This window comes from Mercenaria mercenaria, chromosome 8 (assembly GCF_021730395.1).
Source record: "Mercenaria mercenaria strain notata chromosome 8, MADL_Memer_1, whole genome shotgun sequence".
In the NCBI taxonomy this organism is placed as follows: Eukaryota; Metazoa; Mollusca; class Bivalvia; order Venerida; family Veneridae; genus Mercenaria; species Mercenaria mercenaria.
Window position 1 is genome coordinate 33,712,447 of NC_069368.1, and position 21,864 is coordinate 33,734,310.

General features: G+C 36.1%; 1 protein-coding gene across 1 annotated transcript in view; it reads right to left on the minus strand.

Moving 5' to 3' along the window:
- Positions 1-354: 354 nt before the first annotated feature.
- The window catches only part of LOC123566617 (kelch domain-containing protein 1-like), a 53,213-nt gene continuing 31,703 nt past the window's right edge, over positions 355-21,864 (minus strand). The window contains exons 6-9 of the mRNA XM_045360887.2: positions 12,191-12,343; positions 8,501-8,656; positions 6,080-6,253; positions 355-3,005 (exon numbers count right to left, since the gene is read on the minus strand). Of these exons, the coding sequence (XP_045216822.2) occupies positions 2,950-3,005; positions 6,080-6,253; positions 8,501-8,656; positions 12,191-12,343 (539 nt within the window). The 3' untranslated portion in view covers positions 355-2,949. The remainder of the gene's footprint in view (positions 3,006-6,079; positions 6,254-8,500; positions 8,657-12,190; positions 12,344-21,864) is intronic.

The following is a 21,864-nucleotide window of genomic DNA, read 5'->3' on the forward strand; positions in this document are numbered from 1 at the left end:
AACATTCTGACCAATTTTCATGAAGATCTTGTGAAATATATGGCCTCTAGAGAGGTCACAAGGTTTTTCTATTTTTAGACCTACTGACCTAGTTTTTGATGGCACGTGACCCAGTTTCGAACTTGACCTAGATATCATCAAGATGAACATTCTGACCAACTTTCACAAAGATCCCATGAAAAATGTGACCTCTAGAGTGGTCACAAGCAAAAGTTTACGGACGCACGCACGCACACACGGACGGACGACGGACACCGCGCGATCACAAAAGCTCACCTTGTCACTTTGTGACAGGTGAGCTAAAAAGTGATATTTATAGTATTGAAAATACTGTAATTACAATGCAACATAACACAGAGAAATATATATTTATTGTGTACATATGACAATAACTGCATTCCTAACTATTATCCTGCAGAAAGTTTTGAATAGAATAATTTTACCTGTTTGAATATTAGTATAAAAGTCATCTATTTTTGTAAACTTAGATGCAGTTTTTTTTTATCTTCGCCATTGTCCGTAAACATGGTATATAACACCTTCGGAGTAGATCGCCAGTTTGTCCGGTCACGCTAATTACGAGTGTCACTATAACATTTTACTGCTTAAAAAACCAAGTGTAAATTTGAAAACAAACAATAACTAGAGATGCTTTTGAGAAAAGCGCATGTCCCCTATGAAAAAATGTTAGTTTCTCTAGATGTTTTAGACGTGTGGATCCAATTAGATGGTCTGGATGATAGGATCCAATCAGTAATTCAAGGGCCATAAATCAAAAGTGCCTGGGCGGAATTGGCTAGTTATCGAACTTGGGTAAGGTCTTATGGCCAAACACATTTTGTTCAAGTTTGGTGAAGATCGGATGAGAAATGTTCGACTTAGAGAGCGGACAAGAGTAAACAGACGGATTTTTTCGGTAATTCAAGGGCCGTAACTCTAAAATGCCTGGACCGATTTGGCTAGTTATCGAACTTGGCCGAGGTCTCATGGTCAAACACATTTTGTTCAAGTTTGGTGAAGATCTGATGAGAAATGTTTGATTAAAAGTGCGGACATGAGTAAAAAGGCCAATTTTTCGATAATTCAAGGGCCGTAACTCTAAAATGCCTGGACCGATTTGGCTAGTTATCGAACTTGGCCGAGGTCTCATGGTCAACCACATTTTGTTCAAGTTCGGTGAAGATCGGATGAGAAATGTTTGATTAAAAGTGCGGACATGAGTAAAAAGGCCAATTTTTCGATAATTCAAGGGCCGTAACTCCAAAATGCCTGGACCGATTTGGCTAGTTATTGAACTTGGCCGAGGTCTCATGTTCAAACACATTTTGTTTAAGTTTGGTGAAGATTGGATGAGAAATATTCGAATTAGAGTGCGGACAAGAGTAAAAAGACCGATTTTTGGTAATTCAAGGCCCATAACTCCAAGACGCCTGGACCGATTTGGCTAGTTATCGAACTTGGCCGAGGTCTTATGGTCAAACACATTTTGTTCAAGTTTGGTGAAAATCGGATGAGAAATGTTCGACTTAAAGAGTGCGGACAAGCTTTAAGACAGACACACACACAGACTGGAGTAAATCAAAATGTCTCCCACACCACTGTGTGGTGGGAGACATAATTAAAGTTGATTACCAGATGTACAGTATAAGTATATACTTATACCCCTTTATTTTTGCAAAAAAAGTATATATTTATACAATTAATGTTTAGTAATGTTTAATTTGATCTGCATTGTACCCTTTGTATCATAATTTCCCCAATTTCCACACCAGTAAGATACTGTCCAAATTCTATACCAGTAAGATACTGTACATAACTAATGTTTAATCTTAGACTTAGTGTACTGGCTGGCTTTCTTTCATATGGGTAAGGGTGTAGTGGTCAATACACATTATGCACTGAAACTTTATAGTATAAGAAGAAGTAAATGGTATGTGCTATACACAGCATTTATTATACAATAATTATTGACTATACTTATATTATAAAAGTAAATAGAAAAAAAACAAATTCCATTTATTATAATTTTGAAACAAGCAATTACTTTAATAATTAGTTTTATATCTAAATTTATTGTTCCATGGTAAAGACAGTCAAATACAGGGTGCAAGATCTCTTTTTCATCAGCATAAAATTTAATACCGGTATGTGTTTGTTCGTTTTGGGTTTAACGCCATTTCAACAGTATTTCAGTTACATCACGGCAGGCAGTTAACCATATCTGTACCAGTACAAACCTATTTTCCGCAAGTAACTGCCAACTTTACCACATGAATTAGAGGTGGAGAACGAATGATATCAGACACAATGTCTTTTATCAAATCGTCATGGAGAACATACACACTGCTAGGGATCAAACCCTTACTCATGATCCCGCAATCCGTATATTTGCCCTCTCCCTATTGAGCTAAGCAAGTGAGCAATCTAATGGTTTCAGCTCAAACTTATTTCATGTCGAAATGAAGATGTATATATTCAATAAAATAACTGAAAACAGATGTTTTTAAATGTTTTTCATGGATTCATACAATCTCCAAATTCACAAAATTAAACCCTAAGATCATTAAAGATTTCACAGCACCAGTATATCCTTGAATTATTAATAGAAGAGAACAATATGATGCCATTTAGTTCGTACAATTATTTTCGTATCACTTTTGAAGACCTTGTCTACAGCTTTTTTACTTGGATCATGTACGTGTGTCAAATATTTCCTTTCTTCCATTACTTTGTACTTCAAATGCAGATGTAAATGCATTATTTGTCCCACTAAAATTACATCAACACTTCATTGTTAATACATGTATTTAGTCATCATAGATTATTATCCAGTGTATGTATGAAGAAATTATGATCACCCTAACAACTACTTAAAAATCTCACTGGTAAAAATCTCTTTATATCTTTATGAATGGTCTTGGCATGAGAGTATTACAGTAAATGTTGGTATCAGGAGCCTGTACCATTAGTATCTACTGGTTCTGCCTTGCCTTTCAGTACATCAGCTGAAATGGACAAAAGAATAAATTATTCAAGCATTTTGTAACATTTTGAAGTTTAAATAAAATTTTGGGAAAAAATTATTATTATTATATCAGATTTATATAGCATTAAATAATGAAAATTTAATATATACTGTATCAATTTTGAATATTTTCACAACACTGAACTGTAGCAGAGAATCCATCAAATAAAATACAAGTATAAATAATGTTGCAGTTCTCTTCAAAGTTAAATGATATTTATTCTAAAACTGAATACACTAAATAAAAATTCACATCGATATGGTGGTATTCTTGCCAGCTTTAAAACTTGCTAAGTATAATGTTGCCATATATATTTTGTGTAGAGTTCATGAGGATCATTCTTCAAGAAATGTGTCAAAAATTTGACTAATGAAGAGGCAACAACAGTTTTTCTTCTTTGTTACCATGTCTTTTATCACAACTTTGTGTTTAAAACATACTATTTCGTAAGTCTACCTCCCCTAATTTTGCATCTCCAGTAATTTATGTACATGTATAATTTGCTTGTAAAATTATCAAAAATAGGCATGTTTTTTATCTTTGGAAAATATCTATAATTAAGTTAAAATTCAAAATTTTGAGATTTTCCCCACTGACTCGTGTTGTAAAATGACATAGTGTCCACACTAAGACGGCTGCATTCTTATAATCGTAATTTGGAGATTCGCTCAAAGTTGCAACATCTGTTTACTTAATGTATACCTTTTCAGCTTTTTGCTAAAAAGTGCCGTGTTGTTTTTTTTTTTTTCACTTAATCATACCAGAAATTTTTCTAGATGTCAGTGCAGTGCAAGTCAATGTGTACCAATGTTTCAACCATTAAGGTGCAGACAGCAGTCTCAGCAGAGGTACACGCACATCATTTCATTCGTTTTCATTTATTTTCCAGTAAATGAGTTACCAATGTTTACTGTCAAAGTCATAAAGGATTAAGACTAATGGTTTTTAGCCGAAATACAGACTGTTAGCCCAAATAAATTATTGTAAGCAAATGCTGGTTGGTGCATTTAATAATATCCGTGCATGCTTCACTCAAAAGTTTCTTTCAAGAAACCAGAAGACTGCTGAAAATATCCTTGATATTTTCGATGGTGACTTTTTTTATATTTAATAAAAACATGCTGAACTAGAAAATGCTTTTGTAAAAAAGCGCATGTCTCCCCCAATGCAAAGTCCTATAGGCAAGAAGTCAATAGGGATCAGGAGCGAAAGTCAAAGAGACACTGATGGTTGGCTGCAATAGGGATCATCTACTTGGCATGTCCAGTCATCCCGCTAAATTTCAACACTCGTGGCCTAGTGGTTCTCAAGTCACTGTTCAGGCTCCTGTGACCCTGACCTTTGATCAAGTGACCTCAAAATAAATAGGGGTCATGTACTCTGCATGTTCAATCATCCTATTAAGTTTCAACATTGTAGGTCAAGTGGTTCTCAAGTTATTTCCAAAAAATGATTTTACATGAACAGGCCACTGTGACCTTGACCTTTAATAGACTGACCCCAAAATCAATAGGGGTCATCTACTCTGCATGTTCAATCATCCTATGAAGTTTCAACATTCTGGGTCAAGTGGTTCTCAAGTTATTGATCGGAACTGGTTATCAATGTTCGGGCCCCTGTGACCTTGACCTTTAACGGAGTGACCCCAAAAACAATAAGGGTTATTTACTCTGCATGAACAATCATCCTATGAAGTTTCAACATTCTGGGTCGAGAGGTTCTCAAGTTATTGATTGGAAATGGTTTTCCATGTTCAGGCCCCTGTGGCCTTGACCTTTAACAGAGTGACCCTAAAATCGTTAGGGTTCATCTACTCTGCATGACCAATCATCCTACGACGTTTCATCATTCTGGGTCAAGTGGTTCTCAAGTTACTGACCGGAAATGGTTTTCAATGTGCGGGCCCCTGTGACCTTGACCTTTCACAGAGTGACCCCAAAATCGTTAGGGGTCATCTACTCTTTATGATCAATCATCCTATTAAGTTTCAACATTCTGGGTCAAGTGGTTCTCAAGATACTGACCGGAAATGGTTTTCAATGTTCAGGCCCCTGTGACCTTGACCTTTAATGGAGTGACCCCAAAATCGATAGGGGTCATCTACTTTGCATGTACAATCAACCTATGAAGTTTCAATATTCTGGGTCAAGTGGTTCTCTAGTTATTGATCAGAAATGGTTTTCAATGTTCAGGCCCCTGTGACCTTGACCTTTGACGGAGTGATCCCATAATCAATAAGGGTCATCTACTCTTTATGACCAATCATCCTATCAAGTTTCAACATTCTGGGTCAGGTGGTTCTCTAGTTATTGATTGGAAATGGTTTTCAATGTTCAGGCCCCTGTGACCTTGACCTTTGACGGAGTGACTCCAAAATCAATAGGGGTCATCTACTCTTCATGACCAATCATCCTATGAAGTTTCAACAGTCTGGGTCAAGTGGTTCTCTAGTTATTGATCGGAAATGGTTTTCAATGTTCAGGCCCCTGTGACCTTGACCTTTGACAGAGTGACCCCAAAATCAATAGGGGTCATCTACTCTTCATGACCAATCATCCTATGAAGTTTGAACAGTCTGGGTCAAGTGGTTCTCTAGTTATTGATCGGAAATGGTTTTCAATGTTCAGGCCCCTGTGACCTTGACCTTTGATGGAGTGACCCCAAAAACAATAGGGTTCGTCTACTCCAGCAGCCCTACAACCCTATGAAGTTTGAAGGTTCTAGGTCAAATGGTTCTCCAGTTATTGCTCGGAAATGAAGTGTGACGTACGGACGGACAGACAGACGGACGGACAGGGCAAAAACAATATGTCTCCTGGGGGAGACATAATTATCTTTGATCCCTTTCCATTATTACATGTAAGGTCAAAGCTGAGGTCCAGAATGAGATGAGACAGACTTCAGAAAACTGTTCAAGATATTTTCAAATCTGCAGAGCATTTATAATGGAAGAAGGGCAATTACAATAACTCCCCATTGAGCTCTCTGAGCAATGGGTACTTCAAGATAATAAATATGCTGTACAAACTGAATGTAAGCAGTTCAACATTTACCTATTTGTAAAACATAAGTATCTCCATGGAACTTTTGGCACATCATTATTTCTGGACTAAATTTTGAGGATCCACCATACAGTACCAGCTGGTCTCCAACAACTGCAACAGAGTGCTGCCCCCTTGCTTCTGGTATATCCCCAGACACATTGGGTTGTAGCCATTCCTTAGTTTCTGCAACAATATGAACAATTTGCCTTGTACACTTTCAAACTGCATAAATTTTACCTCATTTAATTGTTAAAACATCAAGTGCACAGACACTGGTATTGATGAACTTGCTGAATACATCTTGTACAATATGACCAAAGCATCAGTGTTGATCTAGTATGTGCTGTTTAAATTAAGTAAAATAGAGAAGAAGGAGTCTTTTAAATTGATTATCTTTTATCAATGCCACCTACTTTTACTAACCTGTCAAACAAAGATAGAATCAACTCTGAAGACATCTGGATAAAGCAGGAACTAGACACAAACAACTAAGACCAGTTTTCACTGTATGAAATCATACCTATTGAACTTCACACGGTTATATTTAATGCTATAGCACTGATCAATTTTTTCAAATTATTTACAATATATTAAAATAGTCAACTTCATTCTTAGATGATTAGGGAATCCAGATATCAATGTCAAAAACAGCCCTTTTATAGGCCCTAGCCTTTCTACTGTGAAAAACAAGCACATTTCCTTGCAAAGAAGTTTTAATGTTTTCCAATAGTCATGAAATAAGGAGCTCAGTATTGACTTGATTTATAACAAGAGTGCAAGAATGTCATAATATATGCCCATCATAACAAAGGGAAGTTAAATCTTTGTAAAAAAAAAAATTTCTTACTCTCAACAAAAATCCTCACCAGGTACAGAAATACACCTAAACATTGGACACATGTAACATGCATGTTGTACCAAAGAAAAATGGTCTAGATATTTCCCTACAGCCAGTAACAAAACAGATAAAATATAAACTAGTTATAGTAACAACAAAGGGAAGTAATTCTAGAACACGAGACCTTGTTCTTGCACATGGCACTCAGTCTCATGGTGGTGAACATTTTTGCCAAATTACATCAAAATCCCTTCATGAATGATGAAGAAAATGCTCCGGACAAAGTAATTAATCCTTGTATCTGACCTCTGGCCTCTGCCTGAGACCTCGAACTTAGACCTAGGAATTTGGTTTTTGCACATAACACTCCATCTCATGGTGGTGAAAATTTGTGTCAAGTTACATCATAATTAATCTATGTAAGAAGAAATGCTCCAGACAATGTATCGACCTTTCACCTCTAAGTGTGACCCTGACCTTAGACCTAGAGATCTTATTCTTCGCTCTTCGCACAACACTTCATCTCATGATGATGAACATTTGTACAAAGTTACATCAAAATCCCTCGATGCATGAAGAAGATATGCTCTGGACAGAGTTTGTGGATGCCAACCCCCGACCCCCCCCCCCACTCGGGGCATTCCCATAATACATCCAGTCTTTCATACAAGTATATAAAATGAAGTTTCAACCATATTCATTTGTACAAAACCAAAAAACCAACAATAAGCATAAAAGTATTTTCCTTTTCCCAAAAGTGATATCACTATTAGACTTTACCATCATATTAAACAAGTATGCACACTGGCAGAATGTCAAGCCCTCCAGCTGTCAAGTGTGACCTTGACCTTAGACCTTGGGACCTGGTTCTTGCGCATGACACTCCGTCTCATAACGTTAAACATTCATGCCAAGTTACATCAAAATCCCACCATGCATGAAGAAGAAATGCTCCGGACAAACTTCCATTTGAACTTTGACCTCCAACTGTGACCTTGACCTTTTAGATAGGAACATGGTGTTTGCACATGACACACCTTCTTATTGAGGTAAACATTCATGCAAATATAAACAAGATTGGTCCATGGATGTCAAAGTTATGGTCAGGACAAAATTGGACGTACGGACGGGCGCATGCATATACATCAAACCATCAAAAGTGGCGACTAAGTTGAGCTCACCATAAGAGGGCCCGACATTTTAAGTAGACAGCTTTTGAATTCTTTGTTTTTTTTGGTTTAACATTGCACTGTCACTGTTATGTCATATGGTTGCTTCCCAACTTTGATGGTGTAAGAAGACCCCAAATGGCCTTCCATGCATCATTTTATCACGGCAGGCACCCAGAAAGAATCATTGACATTCCGTAAGTAAATTGGATGGCTTCCTCACATGAGAAATTCAACACCCTGATTAAGATTGAACCCACATCTGTAAGGAGCAAGTAATTTGAAGTATGGGACTGTACCACTAGACCATATTATATTTACATATAAGTCTCTGAAATCACTAATAAAAATATTCCTTTACATATCAACACACACAATAAAAAAAAATATCATGCCTTTTCTATCTACAATATCTTTACTAACCAGTATCAAATATATGAAAGTCAGCAAGATGGTTATTATCCTGTCCTCTGCCTCCCATAACAACCACTCTTTTACCAACACCTGTTGTTGTGTGAAATGACCTTGCAGCCGGCCACTGACCTTTCACCTCCATCTCTAGATCCCATTTTCTTGTATCTGTAAAAAAAGTTCTTTTTTTCATGTATCTGGCTACTTATTAGGGAAAAAAAAGGAATTTTCTTGACAAAATATCAATGGCATTGATAAATGACAATATCTGCAATTGACGACTGCACTAAAATCTATCCCAAATCCTCTTGTATTATTAATGAGCATTTAAAGAGTTTCACTAAAATATCTCCACTTCGAACTTCAGTTAATGTCAGAACAATCAGAAAGTTGGCACTCTTCCCTCAGCCAAGAATTTTCCTTTATTAAAAGCTTGCTTACAAATTGAAAGTGCACAATACAATAACCTAACATCAGGATCTGACCCATGTTCACAAAACATTTTTTCAGTCTCAGCTGAGTTTGATAAGAAAACTTTATTTGTCATTTATATCTAAATAGCTTGCTTAAAAATAAATTTTAAGTTTATAACTACTTTCAACTAGCTATTCAGTATTGATGGTCAGTCTCAGTTGAAATTTAAGTTTTACATTTTGTAGTAAAATTGACATTAAAATTTCAAACTCAAACTCTGAGACCAAACAAGAGCACCGCCTTGTGGGTGCTGATGCTCATCTGATTTTTTTGTATAACAGAAATATTGTCCTACCCATGATTTTCTAAGTCTAACAAGAGTGCAAGAATGTCACAATATACGCCCGTCACAGCAAATTTCTTTACTCTAGCACCTGTATTTGCAAATGGAATTTTAATTTTGTGGTTGTTTAGTAATAACTAAGTGTTTTGTTTTTCTAAGCCCACAAAAAAACTACTTACCAGGTAGAGATACCTTAAAATACACCTAAAATTGGAAAGTAACATCTATGTTGTACCACAAAAAAGTGGTCTTGGTTTTTCCCTACGGTCAATTATAAAAAAAATACAATATAAGTTATTTATAGTAACAACTAAGGGAAGTTAATCTTAAAAATAAAAAAAAATAAAAAAAAAATAAAAAAATAAAAAAAAAAATTGTAAGTCCTCACAAAAATCTTTACCAGGTAGAGACTGGTCAAAATACACCTCAGAATTGGATGTAGCATGCATGTTGTACTACAGAAAAGTGGTCTCGATTTTTCCCTACGACTAGTAATGAAAAAGTTACAATATAAGCTATTTATAGTAACAACAAAGGGAAGTAATTCTAAAGAAGGGAACTGCGCATGACACTTCGTCTCATGATGGTGTATAATTGTGTCAAGTTACATCAAAATCCCTCTATGCATGAAGAAGAAATGCTTCGGACAAAGTCATTCTTGTATCTGACCTTTGGCCTCTAAGTGTGACCTTGACCTTAGACCTAGGGACCTGGTTCTTGCGCATGACACTACGTCTCCTGGTGGTGAACATTTGTGCCAAGTTACATCAAAATCCCTCTATGCATGAAGAAGAAATGCTCCGGACAAGGTTTTCATTCTTGTATCCTTTGACCTCTAAGTGTGACCTTGACCTTAGACCTAGAGACCTGGTTCTTGCACATGACACTCCTCCTCATGGTGGTGAACATTTGTGCCAAGTTATATCAAAATCCCTCTATGCATGAAGAAGAAATGCTCCGGACAAAGTTTTCATTCCTGTATCCTTTGACCCCTAAGTGTGACCTTGACCTTAGACCTAGGGACCTGGTTCTTGCGCATGACACTCCTTCTCATGATGATGAACAATTGTGCCAACTTTCATCAAAATCCCTCTATACATGAAGAAGATATGCTCCGGACAGTCATTCTTGAATTTGACCTTTGACCTCTAAGTGTGACCTTGACCTTAGACCTAGGGACCTGGTTCTTGCGCACGACACTCCGTCTCACGATGGTGAACAACTGTGCTAAGTTTCATCAAAATCCCTTCATGCATGTAGAAGATATGTTCCGGATAAGGTCTGTGGACGCCCCCCTCCCGCCCGCAAGGGGCGTTCCCATAATACGTCCCGTTTTTCAAACGGGCGTATAAAAAGGGCCATCATTCTTGCAAAAAGCAGGATAGAGTTATGTTTCTTGATGTACAGCGTCCGCTTATGATGGTGAAAACTGTTGCAAGTTTTAAAGCAATAGCTTTGATAGTTTATGAGAAAAGCTAACAAACATAATACTCAACCAAGAAAACTGATTTTCTAAGTCCAAAAGGGGCAATAATTATTGCAAAAAGCAGGATGGAGTTACATTTCTTGCTGTACAGGGTCAGCTTATGATGGTGAACAAGTGTTCCAAGTTTCAAAGCAATAGCTTTGATACTTTAGGAGAAAAGCTGACATAAACATAAAACTTAATCAGGCAACGCCGACGCAGAATGAGATGCCGACACCGACACCGATCAAGTGATGACAATAACTAATCTTTTTTTTTTTTTTTCAAAAAATCAGATGAGCTAAAAATGTTTTGTGAACATGGGGCCTGAGGAAACATTGCTGGCAATTGTCAGTGCAACAGCTATGTTGCATTCGCTGTATGTAATCTCTTTTTATAGTCAAGTTCAAAACTTCTTTACAAATACCCATATGTGATGGCTTACTTTGTACCAAATTCATACTCTGAAATTATTATTAACAAGACTTGTTTTTTTCTGTGAAATTTTGTGTCATTCTACGCAATCAAATCCAAACAAATAAGTAAAATCCCAATATTAAATTTAAACAAACAACCAAATTCGATGAATTGGTATCCCCCACCAAATGGGTTTGTAATGAGGAATGGCAAAGAAATATATCCGGCAAAAAGTTAAGGATGTTACTAAGAAGCAAATGATTTCATTAGTCAGGATCAATTTAACAGAAAACCAATGTTTGATGTGTACATAATAAATGTTATGTAAAATTGATCCTGACGAATGAAATTATTTTGAATGGAATGTACTCAAAATTAAACAAGAGGACCACTGGGTCCTAGGTTGGTCACCAGAGAACAACTTGATCAAATTAAATGAATATCAAATTTCAAATTTAATGAATATCCTGCTTAAAATGCGACCCCTTTTGCATAGGCAGGTGACCAGGTGACCTAGTTTTTGACCCAACAAGACCCATATTTCAACTTGAGCTAGACTTCATTAAAGCAAACATTTTGATCAAATTTCATGAACATCCTGCCTAAAATGTAGTCCCTATTGCATTCAGTTTTTCTTTGATTTGATCTAGTGACCTAGTTTTTGACCCCAGATGACCCATATTCGAATTTGACCTAGATTTCATCCAGACAAACATTCTGATTAAATTTTATGAAGATCCAGTGTAAAATGCAGTCCTTATTGCATACACAAGGTTTTTCTTTGATTTGACCTCGCAACCTAGTTTTTGACCCCAGATTACCCATATTAGACCTTGACCTAGATTTTATCAAGGCAATTATTCTGACCTAATTTCATGAAGATCAACTGAAAAATACAGCCTGTATCGCATATACACGCTAAATGTTGACAGACGTCGGACATATAGCGAACACAATAACTCACCTGTTAAATTTTCAAACCAATGAAATTTCTTAGTAAACTGTGAAATTTTAAGCCAATGATATTAGAAGGAAGATACCAATTAGCATACTAGTAACATACCAACATTGAAAATATGAAGATCATTGGTCCGTTTCTCTGTATCTCTACCTCCAAATATAACAAGGTCATGCCCCACTGTGCACATACCATGTGCTGCACGTGCTGTTGGCACACCAAGATTCATTTGCATTGGTTGTGACCATTTACTTGTAGCTGAAAACAAACAGAACATGTAAAGGATCAACATCAACAAAATGCTATCTTGGCAAATAATTTTTTTAAGGTATCATATTCCCCTTAATAAACTGTCCTCCAACGCCCACAACCCAGTTCATTAAAATGGCTGTTTAACATTATTATGCAAGTGGTGCCTGTGAGTGCACTGACACAACTAGAACTGTCACAGGAGTGACGAATACCCCCTAAATACGGTCTTGTCACAGAAGAATGGCAACCATAAGAAAGACATGGCCACAAGAAGGTGCAATTTAAATCGAACTTGACCTGTATTTTATGATGTTACACATGTGTACCAAAATTTATCTAAATCTGTCAAGCCTTTTGTAAGTTATTGTCCGGCAACCATGAGTTTGACAAATTTTAAGTTGGAAAGGGGCCATAACTACATATATAATTGGTGGTTTGTAGCCAGAGTCGAACTTTACCTGTATTTTATGATGTTACACCTGTTTACCGAAAACATTTACATCTGTCAAGAACTGTCCCTGGAGTGTTTAATAACTCCAATGGTGGATGAATATTACACAACAGCTCACTGACAAATAATAAGAGAGATACAGATAAAGTGTATCAAAACACTATATAAGTATAATTCTAAGCAAAAAGGGGGCATGATTCCAGAAATATTGGTGCAAGAGTTATGCACCTTGTGTGATATGATGTGAGTGATGATGTGGAACAATTACTTCAAGTTTGAAACAAATGCATTTCGTAATAACTGAGATATAGTGAAAATGCATCAAAATTAAACCTTAAATTCTAAGTAAGGGGGGCATAATTCATGAAAAATTGGTGTCAGAGTTATGCACCTTGTGTCACATGATGTGGGTGATAAGGTGAAACATTTATTTCAAGTTTGAATCAAATCCATTTAGTAATAACTGAGATATAGATTTCGGGATGTGACGTGACACGACAAAACTGACTCCTATATAGCGTCCCCCACCCCAACACACACTGCCACAAAATACGTTTGGTGGGGTGTAATAATATACCCTTGCACCCATCTGTCTGAACTTCCAGGGTGGCTAGAGGGAGTGGCTGTGTCCTAGGACAAACTTGTTTAACATGTAAATGAAATCTTACTTGAACACTGAAGGGAGGGAAGGGAGAGATCTCCTAGGACTAAACAAGTAACTGAAAACTGCCCAAAATATGAGGTAGAGGTACAAAAGTGCACTTAAACTCCTCCACAATTTACAATGACAGACACTTGTTTTCAATTTTTTAATAAAAATTCAAGTCATTTTAGTAGTATTTTCGTCAAGTATCAGTGGTAATATTTAATCTGAACTATAGACTTCTTTTCAATTAAAGATATAAATATGAACATCTTAACTCGTTTTCCCTTCTTTTAAATTTTTTGCGAAATATTTATTTAGGCCATGATAAATTAATTACTCATTTATCAGTCCCTCCTCTGATTTTTCATGCCACCTTGGCCCTTTTTATTGTTCAAAAAGTATAAAAAATTTAATTTTGATACAATAATTCTATTGTATTTCAATAAGTGTTCTGTTCTTTTATGAAAATCTCTAATTGGCATAAACTCTCCAGCATACATATATCTTTTTTTGGTTTTAATTTGTCATTTCATTCTTTTTTGTGTGTGTTTTCATACTGGATACAATTTTAAGATATAAAAAATTTAATCCCCCAGCATCCTCCCTTTTTAAACAAATATTTGGACGATAACCTAACAATTAATTCATAATGGCCTTACTTGAGTAACAATAAAAAAGTACATTAAGGACAGTAAAATATGAAAGCTGTTTAAGCACTTAATATTCAAAGAGAACTGTATTTAATATCTTTTTTTTTTCGTACTATAAAAGATTAATAAACTCCTATATGGATACATATTGATTTCGAAACTTAACTAGAGCTATCACTAAAGGTGATGAATGTACCCCCCGCATGCACTGACACAGAACATTGCAATTTGACGCACACAAGTCTGCATAATTATGTGGACTGTATGTATATAGACTGTATGTATACAGTATAGTAACAAAAAACAAAGTCCCATAACTATACAGAATATTTATCTAAAAGAATGTAACATGCACCATGCACAACTTGGGTTGGTACTGATCACTTGTGTGAAGTTTCATTAAATTGTGTGTAAGGGTTTGGTAGATTAGGCACGCACAAGATTGTATATGCAGACTGTATGTACATAGTATGTTAACAAGAAACAAAGTCCCATAACTCTGCAATTTTTGTCGCTGAAAGAACCTAACATGCCCCATGCACAACTACTGTTGTTACTGATCACTTGTGTGAAGTTTCATTAAATTGTGTCAAGGGGATGAGGAGAGATGGTGCGCACAAGATTGTGTCTATGTATATAGTATAGTAACAAAAAAACAAAGTCCCATAACTCTGCAAATTTTTTTTCTGAAAGAACCTAACATGCCCCATGCACAACTACTGTTGTTACTGATCACTTGTGTGAAGTTTCATTAAATTGTGTCAAGGGGATGAGGAGAGATGGTGCGCACAAGATTGTGTCTATGTATATAGTATAGTAACAAAAAAACAAAGTCCCATAACTCTGCAAATTTTTTTTCTAAAAGAACCTAACATGCCCCATGCACAACTACTGTTGGTACTGATCACTTGTGTGAAGTTTCATTAAATTGTGTCAAGGGGATGAGGAGAGATGGTGCGCACAAGATTGTGTCTATGTATATAGTATAGTAACAAAAAAACAAAGTCCCATAACTCTGCAAAAATTTTTTCTAAAAGAACCTAACATGCCCCATGCACAACTACTGTTGGTACTGATCACTTGTGTGAAGTTTCATGAAATTCTGTCAAGGGGATAAGGAGAGATGGTGCGCACAAGATTGCGTCTACGGACAGACGGACAGACAGACGGACAGACAGACAGACAACCTGAAACCAGTATACCCCCCCTTACAACTTTGTTGTCGGGGGGTACAAAAAAGATATTATCATGATTATACTGTAAAATAACTTCTTAAACTTCTTTTATCAGTGTCACATGACAAGGAAGTAAATTGTTATGATTCTCACCATTTGAAACAGCAAACAATCAACATCAAATAAAAATTACTACAGAGGATTGTAAACTTTAAACAAAAAGAGGAATTTCTCTAGTGGTATGTAATGTTAATCTTTATCTATAGTTTAATTCATAATCAAGGCTTTAGCTCAAGCAAAAGTTTCATGATATTATTTGCTGACTGGGTAAGAAAAAAAGAAAACTATAATGTATTGTACTAAACATGATCTAGTTCTTACACAAAATAACCCAGTATCCAGTTTGACCAAAACTTCATTAATACAAATATTCTGACTTTGTTTTATGTAAATCAGGTAGGAAATGTGACATATTGAGTGTAAACCAAGTTATCCCGGATTTAATCAAGTGACCTAGTTTCATACTCGAAGTCAAGTTTTGAACTAGCACTAGTCTTCATAAAAGATAAATAGCCCTACAAAGTTTCATGAGGTTCTGTAAGAAAAAGTGGACTCTAGATTTTCTATTATTTTGCCTAGAATTTGACACCATATGATCCAGTATCGAACCTGTCGGTGATTTCATAAAAGCAAACATTGACAGTTTAAAAGACTTTGGCCAAAAATTATGACCTCTAGAATATTTAATAACACTACACTTGTTAACAGGGCAATCACAATAGCTCACCAGGAACACTTTATGCTCAGTTAAGCTGATACAAATCACACACATACATTTCACGGTAATCATGTGCATAAATTTTCATTTGAATCCATTTAAAATTGTGGAAGAAGTTTGGACAACCACATTAATGCCAGTATACAGATTTTGTCTATATCGAAGGGTACATAACTCTGCAGGGCCTGTACAAACATTACATAACAAGGGCTGTCAGCTGACTATAGGATAGTGATAAACAGCAATTCTGTGGAATCTAGAGGCATCACTGGTGTGATTAATAAAGGGTTATATGATGAGGGCAGTGTTAAACCCCCAATGTCACTATGACATTGGCCTTTCACCTACTAACCCCTAAAGCAATAGGGGTCATATACTTCATAAGCCCCATCATCCTGTCAAGAAGGTACTGAATCAAGTTGTTCTCAAGTAATTGAGCAGAAACCATTTTAAATTTTCAGGTCCCTGTGACCTTGAATGTTGACCTACTGACACCCAAAACAGTAGGAGTCATTTACTTCATAAGCCCAATCATGCTTATAATGAAGTTTAAAGGTTCTGTGTTATGTGGTTCTCAAGTTATTGAACAGGTAAGGTTTTTAAGGTTACCTTAAAAACCTTATCTGTTCAATAACTTGAGAACCACCTTAGGTTCAAGTTGTGGTGACCATATCTTTGACTTACTGACCCCAAAACAATAGGATCATCTACTTCACTATCATACTATAAAGTTTGAAGGTTCTTGGTGCAGTAATTACCTGTAACCAATTTATTGAGCAAAACCTTTTTTAAGGTTCATACCCCTGTGACCTTGACTTTTGACCTATTGAACCGTAATACAATATGGGTACTTGATAAACTAAACCATGCTACAAAAGTTTGAATGTTCTAGGTCAAGTGGTTCTCAAGTTATTGAGCAGAAACTGTTTATAACGTGTATGCAAACATTACACTCTGAAGACAGACAGACCAACGTGACTGACATGTGCAAAACAATATATCCAACTCCTAAGTACAAATTAACCATTAACCAACAATTCTTAATAAAAGGAGGGCATAGTTCTTGAAAAATTGGTGCCAGAATTATGGACCTTGTGTCCTATGATGTGGAAAAGGATGTGGCATATCTATTTTAAGCTTTAATGAAATAATTTCAGTAACAAGAGGGTCATTGACCCTAAAGCACTCACCTGTGTATAAGGTTCCAAGTGTGTTTGTATAACTAGTTAGGTTTCTTCTATGTTATAGAGACCGTACCATAGCTCTTTGCATACTTTGATTTTTCAAACTAAAGTGATTTTTACAAGTGCACCGGTTACGATAAAAATGTAAACAACGGACTCTGTCTATGAAACTTTGAAATGAATGAATGACAGTCAATCTTAGTCATAATACTGATTGACAGTGAATGCTAATGACTCCATGTGTTGCAGAAAGGTATTTAGTTTGTAACTGTAATTTCCCATCAATTGAAATCCTCTCAAAACTGGTAAAATAATTACTCATATTTGGACAAAACTCACCGTCTTTGCCGTTTGACAGCTGCAAAAAGGGCAAATATAAAAGATTCAGTGTAAGTAATATTTCACTGGTACTACCAGTTAGTAAGTTCATACTCTGAACAACACGTCAGAGAAATTTGGGCAGATTTGACCGATTATGACGTTGGCAGCATTAGATTATATTTTTTCTTTACACAAATATTGCTGTTAGGTAACAAAACGAATACGCCGATAATCCGGAGTTCACCGATTATTGTTCCAGTTCACGCAATGTAATCCAGCAATTAAACTGCATAGCAATTAGCTACTGCTGTTATAGGGAAGTGGTAGAGTGTCTGCCTTAGGTGTGAGAGGTCCTGGGTTCGAGTCCCAGTTAGAGCTTAACTATTTAGATTCTGCTAAAGCATAGTTTTGCTGTTAATCCAGATGTTCTACATTTTTAGCACACAGTATCATGGATCATTATTTAGCAATCCAGATCAAAGTTGAAATGTTAAATCAAATGCACCCAATTAGAAAATATTAACTATATTATGTCCCTTTGATGTTTATGCTCTCCATGTTCAAGAAGAGTTACATTTCCTTGATCACAAAATTTTCGTTAACATGAAAATATTAAATGCTCATAACTCCACACTTCTGGTTAAAATATTGTCTATAATTATGTTTTTGAGAAATATATGGACATTTGTCTTCATTTCAAAGCTTTTTAACTTCAAACCTATGATTTGAAAAACTTAGGTACTATCTCTATATGTTAGCCTATATCATAGACATGTCACACACACTTTTGAACCTAGGGCAATAATTTGAACAATTATGGTAGACATTACAAATCTGATATTAGGTGCAGGTGACAATAAAATGTTGGCCAGGGTAGCTCTCCATATACATTGTAAAGTCAAGTTAAGAGTCACACAATCTTTACTTCATGGTGATCGTATGTATGAACTATCACTAGAGTCTTTTAACAAGAGGACCATGATGGTACTGAATCGCTCACCTCTTCCCACATGACCCAGTTTTGAGTATGACGTCGTTTTTTCTATTATTTGACATAGTGACCTAGTTTTTGAGCTCATGTGACCCAGTTTTGAACCTGACCTAGATATTATCAAGATAAAAATTCTGACCAATTTTCATGAAGATCCATTGAAAAATATGGTCTCTAGAGAGGTCACAAGGTTTTTCTATTATTTGACCTATTGACCTAGTTTTCGAAGGTACGTGACTCTGTTTTGAACTTTACCTAGATATCATCAAGGTGAACATTCAGATCAATTTTCATGAAGATCCATTGAAAAATATGGCCTCTAGAGAGGTCAAAAGATTTTAATAATTTTAGACCTACTGACCTAGTTTTTGACGGCACGTGACCCACTTTCGAACCTGACCTAGATATCATCAAGATGAACATTCAGACCAGTTTTCATACAGATCCCCTGAAAAATATGGCCTTTAGAGAGGTCACAAGGTTTTTTCTATTATTTGACCTACTGACCTAGTTTTTGAAGGCACGTGACCCACTTTCGAATTTGACCTAGATATCATCAAGATGAACATTCAGACCAACTTTCATACAGATCCCATGAAAAATATGGCCTCTAGAGAGGTCACAAGGTTTTTCTATTATTTGACCTACTGACCTAGTTTTTGATGGCACGTGACCCACTTTCGAACTTGACCTAGATATCATCAAGATGAACATTCAGACCAACTTTCATACAGATCCCATGAAAAATATGGCCTCTAGAGAGGTCACAAGGTTTTTCTATTTTTAGACCTACTGACCTAGTTTTTGACTGCACGTGACCGAGTTTTGAACTTGACCTAGATATCATCAAGATGAGCATTCAGATCAACTTTCATACAGATCCCATGAAAAATATGGCCTTTAGAGAGGTCAAAAGGTTTTTCTATTATTTGACCTACTGACCTAGTTTTTGATGGCACATGACCCAGTTTCGAACTTGACCTAGATATCATCAAGGTGAATGTTCTGACCAATTTTCATGAAGATCTTGTGAAATATATGGCCTCTAGAGAGGTCACAAGGTTTTTCTATTTTTAGACCTACTGACCTAGTTTTTGATGGCACGTGACCCAGTTTCGAACTTGACCTAGAAATCATCAAGATGAACATTCTGACCAATTTTCATGAAGATCTTTTGAAATATATGGCCTCTAGAGAGGTCACAAGGTTTTTCTATTTTTAGATCTACTGACCTAGTTTTTGAAGGCACGTGACCCAGTTTCAAACTTGACCTAGATATCATCAAGATGAACATTCTGACCAATTTTCATAAAGATCCCATGAAAAATGTGACCTCTAGAGTGGTCACAAGCAAAAGTTTACAGACGGACGGACGGACGGACGACGGACACTGCGCGATCACAAAAGCTCACCTTGTCACAAAGTGACAGGTGAGCTAAAAAGGGCTCATCAATATTTTACAATGGTCAAATTAACCTACTGACCTAAAATGTGACCCACCTAACATCAAATGACTCTTATATACCAATCTTAGATTTGTTTGCGCGAGTCAAATGAAATAATTTTTAAAGCATCCATTCTACATAACAATGCAAAGTCAGAATATTTAGGATTATTTTGTACGTAGTTTTTCATTACATACAATTATTACTTTAAATTTATCAATGCATGTTATTTAAACAACTTTATTAGTTCAAGACTTATGGACAATGATTACAAAATTTAATGTAGAACTCTAGATTCCTGTAATCTATCAAAGATCTTTTTAAACTATTGCTTCTGGCTGGAAGCAAGGTTAACCTATGTGTGTCCTACATCCAGTCAAGTATGATAAATAGTAATGAAAATGAAGTACAGAATGAAAATTTACACGGAACATGTTTATTTTACATGTCAGTTTAGACATTGCTGTTCTTGGTAAAAAGATGCCCCAAAATTTTAAATCGTCAACTGTGTGCTCTGATGAAGACCTTAAAGTTAACTGTCAGCATTGTTTATTTTATATTTCAGTCTAGAAATGGCTGTTCCTGGTAAAAAGATGCTGAAACATTTTTCTTTGTCAACTATTGGCTCTGATGAAGACATGGTATTGTACTGTCAGCCTTGTGATCATGATGGTCCTCGACTTCCTGCCCATGGTTACTGTGTCGACTGCAAGGAACACCTGTGTGAGACTTGCTTTACACTTCACAAGAGACATACTCTTTCAAGGCATCATACTCTTCTAGATAAAAACAGAATGCCACAAACCATGTCTTCAGTCTCTGTTCATCCAAGTCTGCCTGACAACCTTACCAAACCTTGCCCTAAACACATGAAAAAAATGATCGAGTTCTACTGTCAGAACCATGAAGCACTACTCTGCAGTGTATGTGTTACACTTGAACACACAGGTACATCTTGCAAAGTCGACTACATACCAGATATTTCTGGCCAGGTCATTAATAGCAAAGAACATCAAGATATCTTGAAAGCTATGGATACCATTATTGAGCAATGTTGCAACAAATCAAAAGATATGAAGAAAATTACAGCAAAGTCCAACAGTTCTCTGACAGATGTACTGGCTGATATAAAAAAGTTTCGGAAAGAAATAAACCAAAGACTAGATAAACTGGAAAGACAAGCTGAAGATGCAGCAAAGACTATCCAACAAGAAAATTACAAGAACCTGAAGACAGTAGAAACAACTTGTGATGATGTAATCAAGTCTCTGAAGACATCATCTGACTCCATTAAACATCTCATCACATCTAAACAAGCAGACACACTTTTCATGGAACTGAAACTTGCTGAGCAAATGATCAAAGATTACGAGAAACGTGTCCACCAGTCAGCAGCGTATGATGTCAAGGAGTACAACTTTATGCCAAATAAAGCAATATCAACTCTACTTGACGAGAGGTCACTGGGTACATTCACAGAGAAATCATTAAAACAGCCAAGTCCTCCTCCAGCTGTTGATGTAAAATCCAGACAAACTTCACATCAGGGTAAAATCTGTGTAAAAACATCAAAAGATAAAGACATATGCCATATAACAGGAATGATTCTCCTTACTCCTGATCTACTTATCATCACTGACTGTAATAACAAAGCTGTAAAAATGGTGGATACCTGCAGTTCATCTGTTACTAATCATTTACAACTAGATACTGAGCCTCGGGATGTCACCTCAGTTACCAATACAGAGCTTGCTGTCACACTTCTTGACAAACAAAATATTCAGTTTATATCAGTCTCCTCAAACAAACTCAAGAAGAAACAAACTCTGGAGGTTGATGGAAAATGTTATGGTATAAGCTGCTGTCAGGGAAAACTTGTTGTGTCA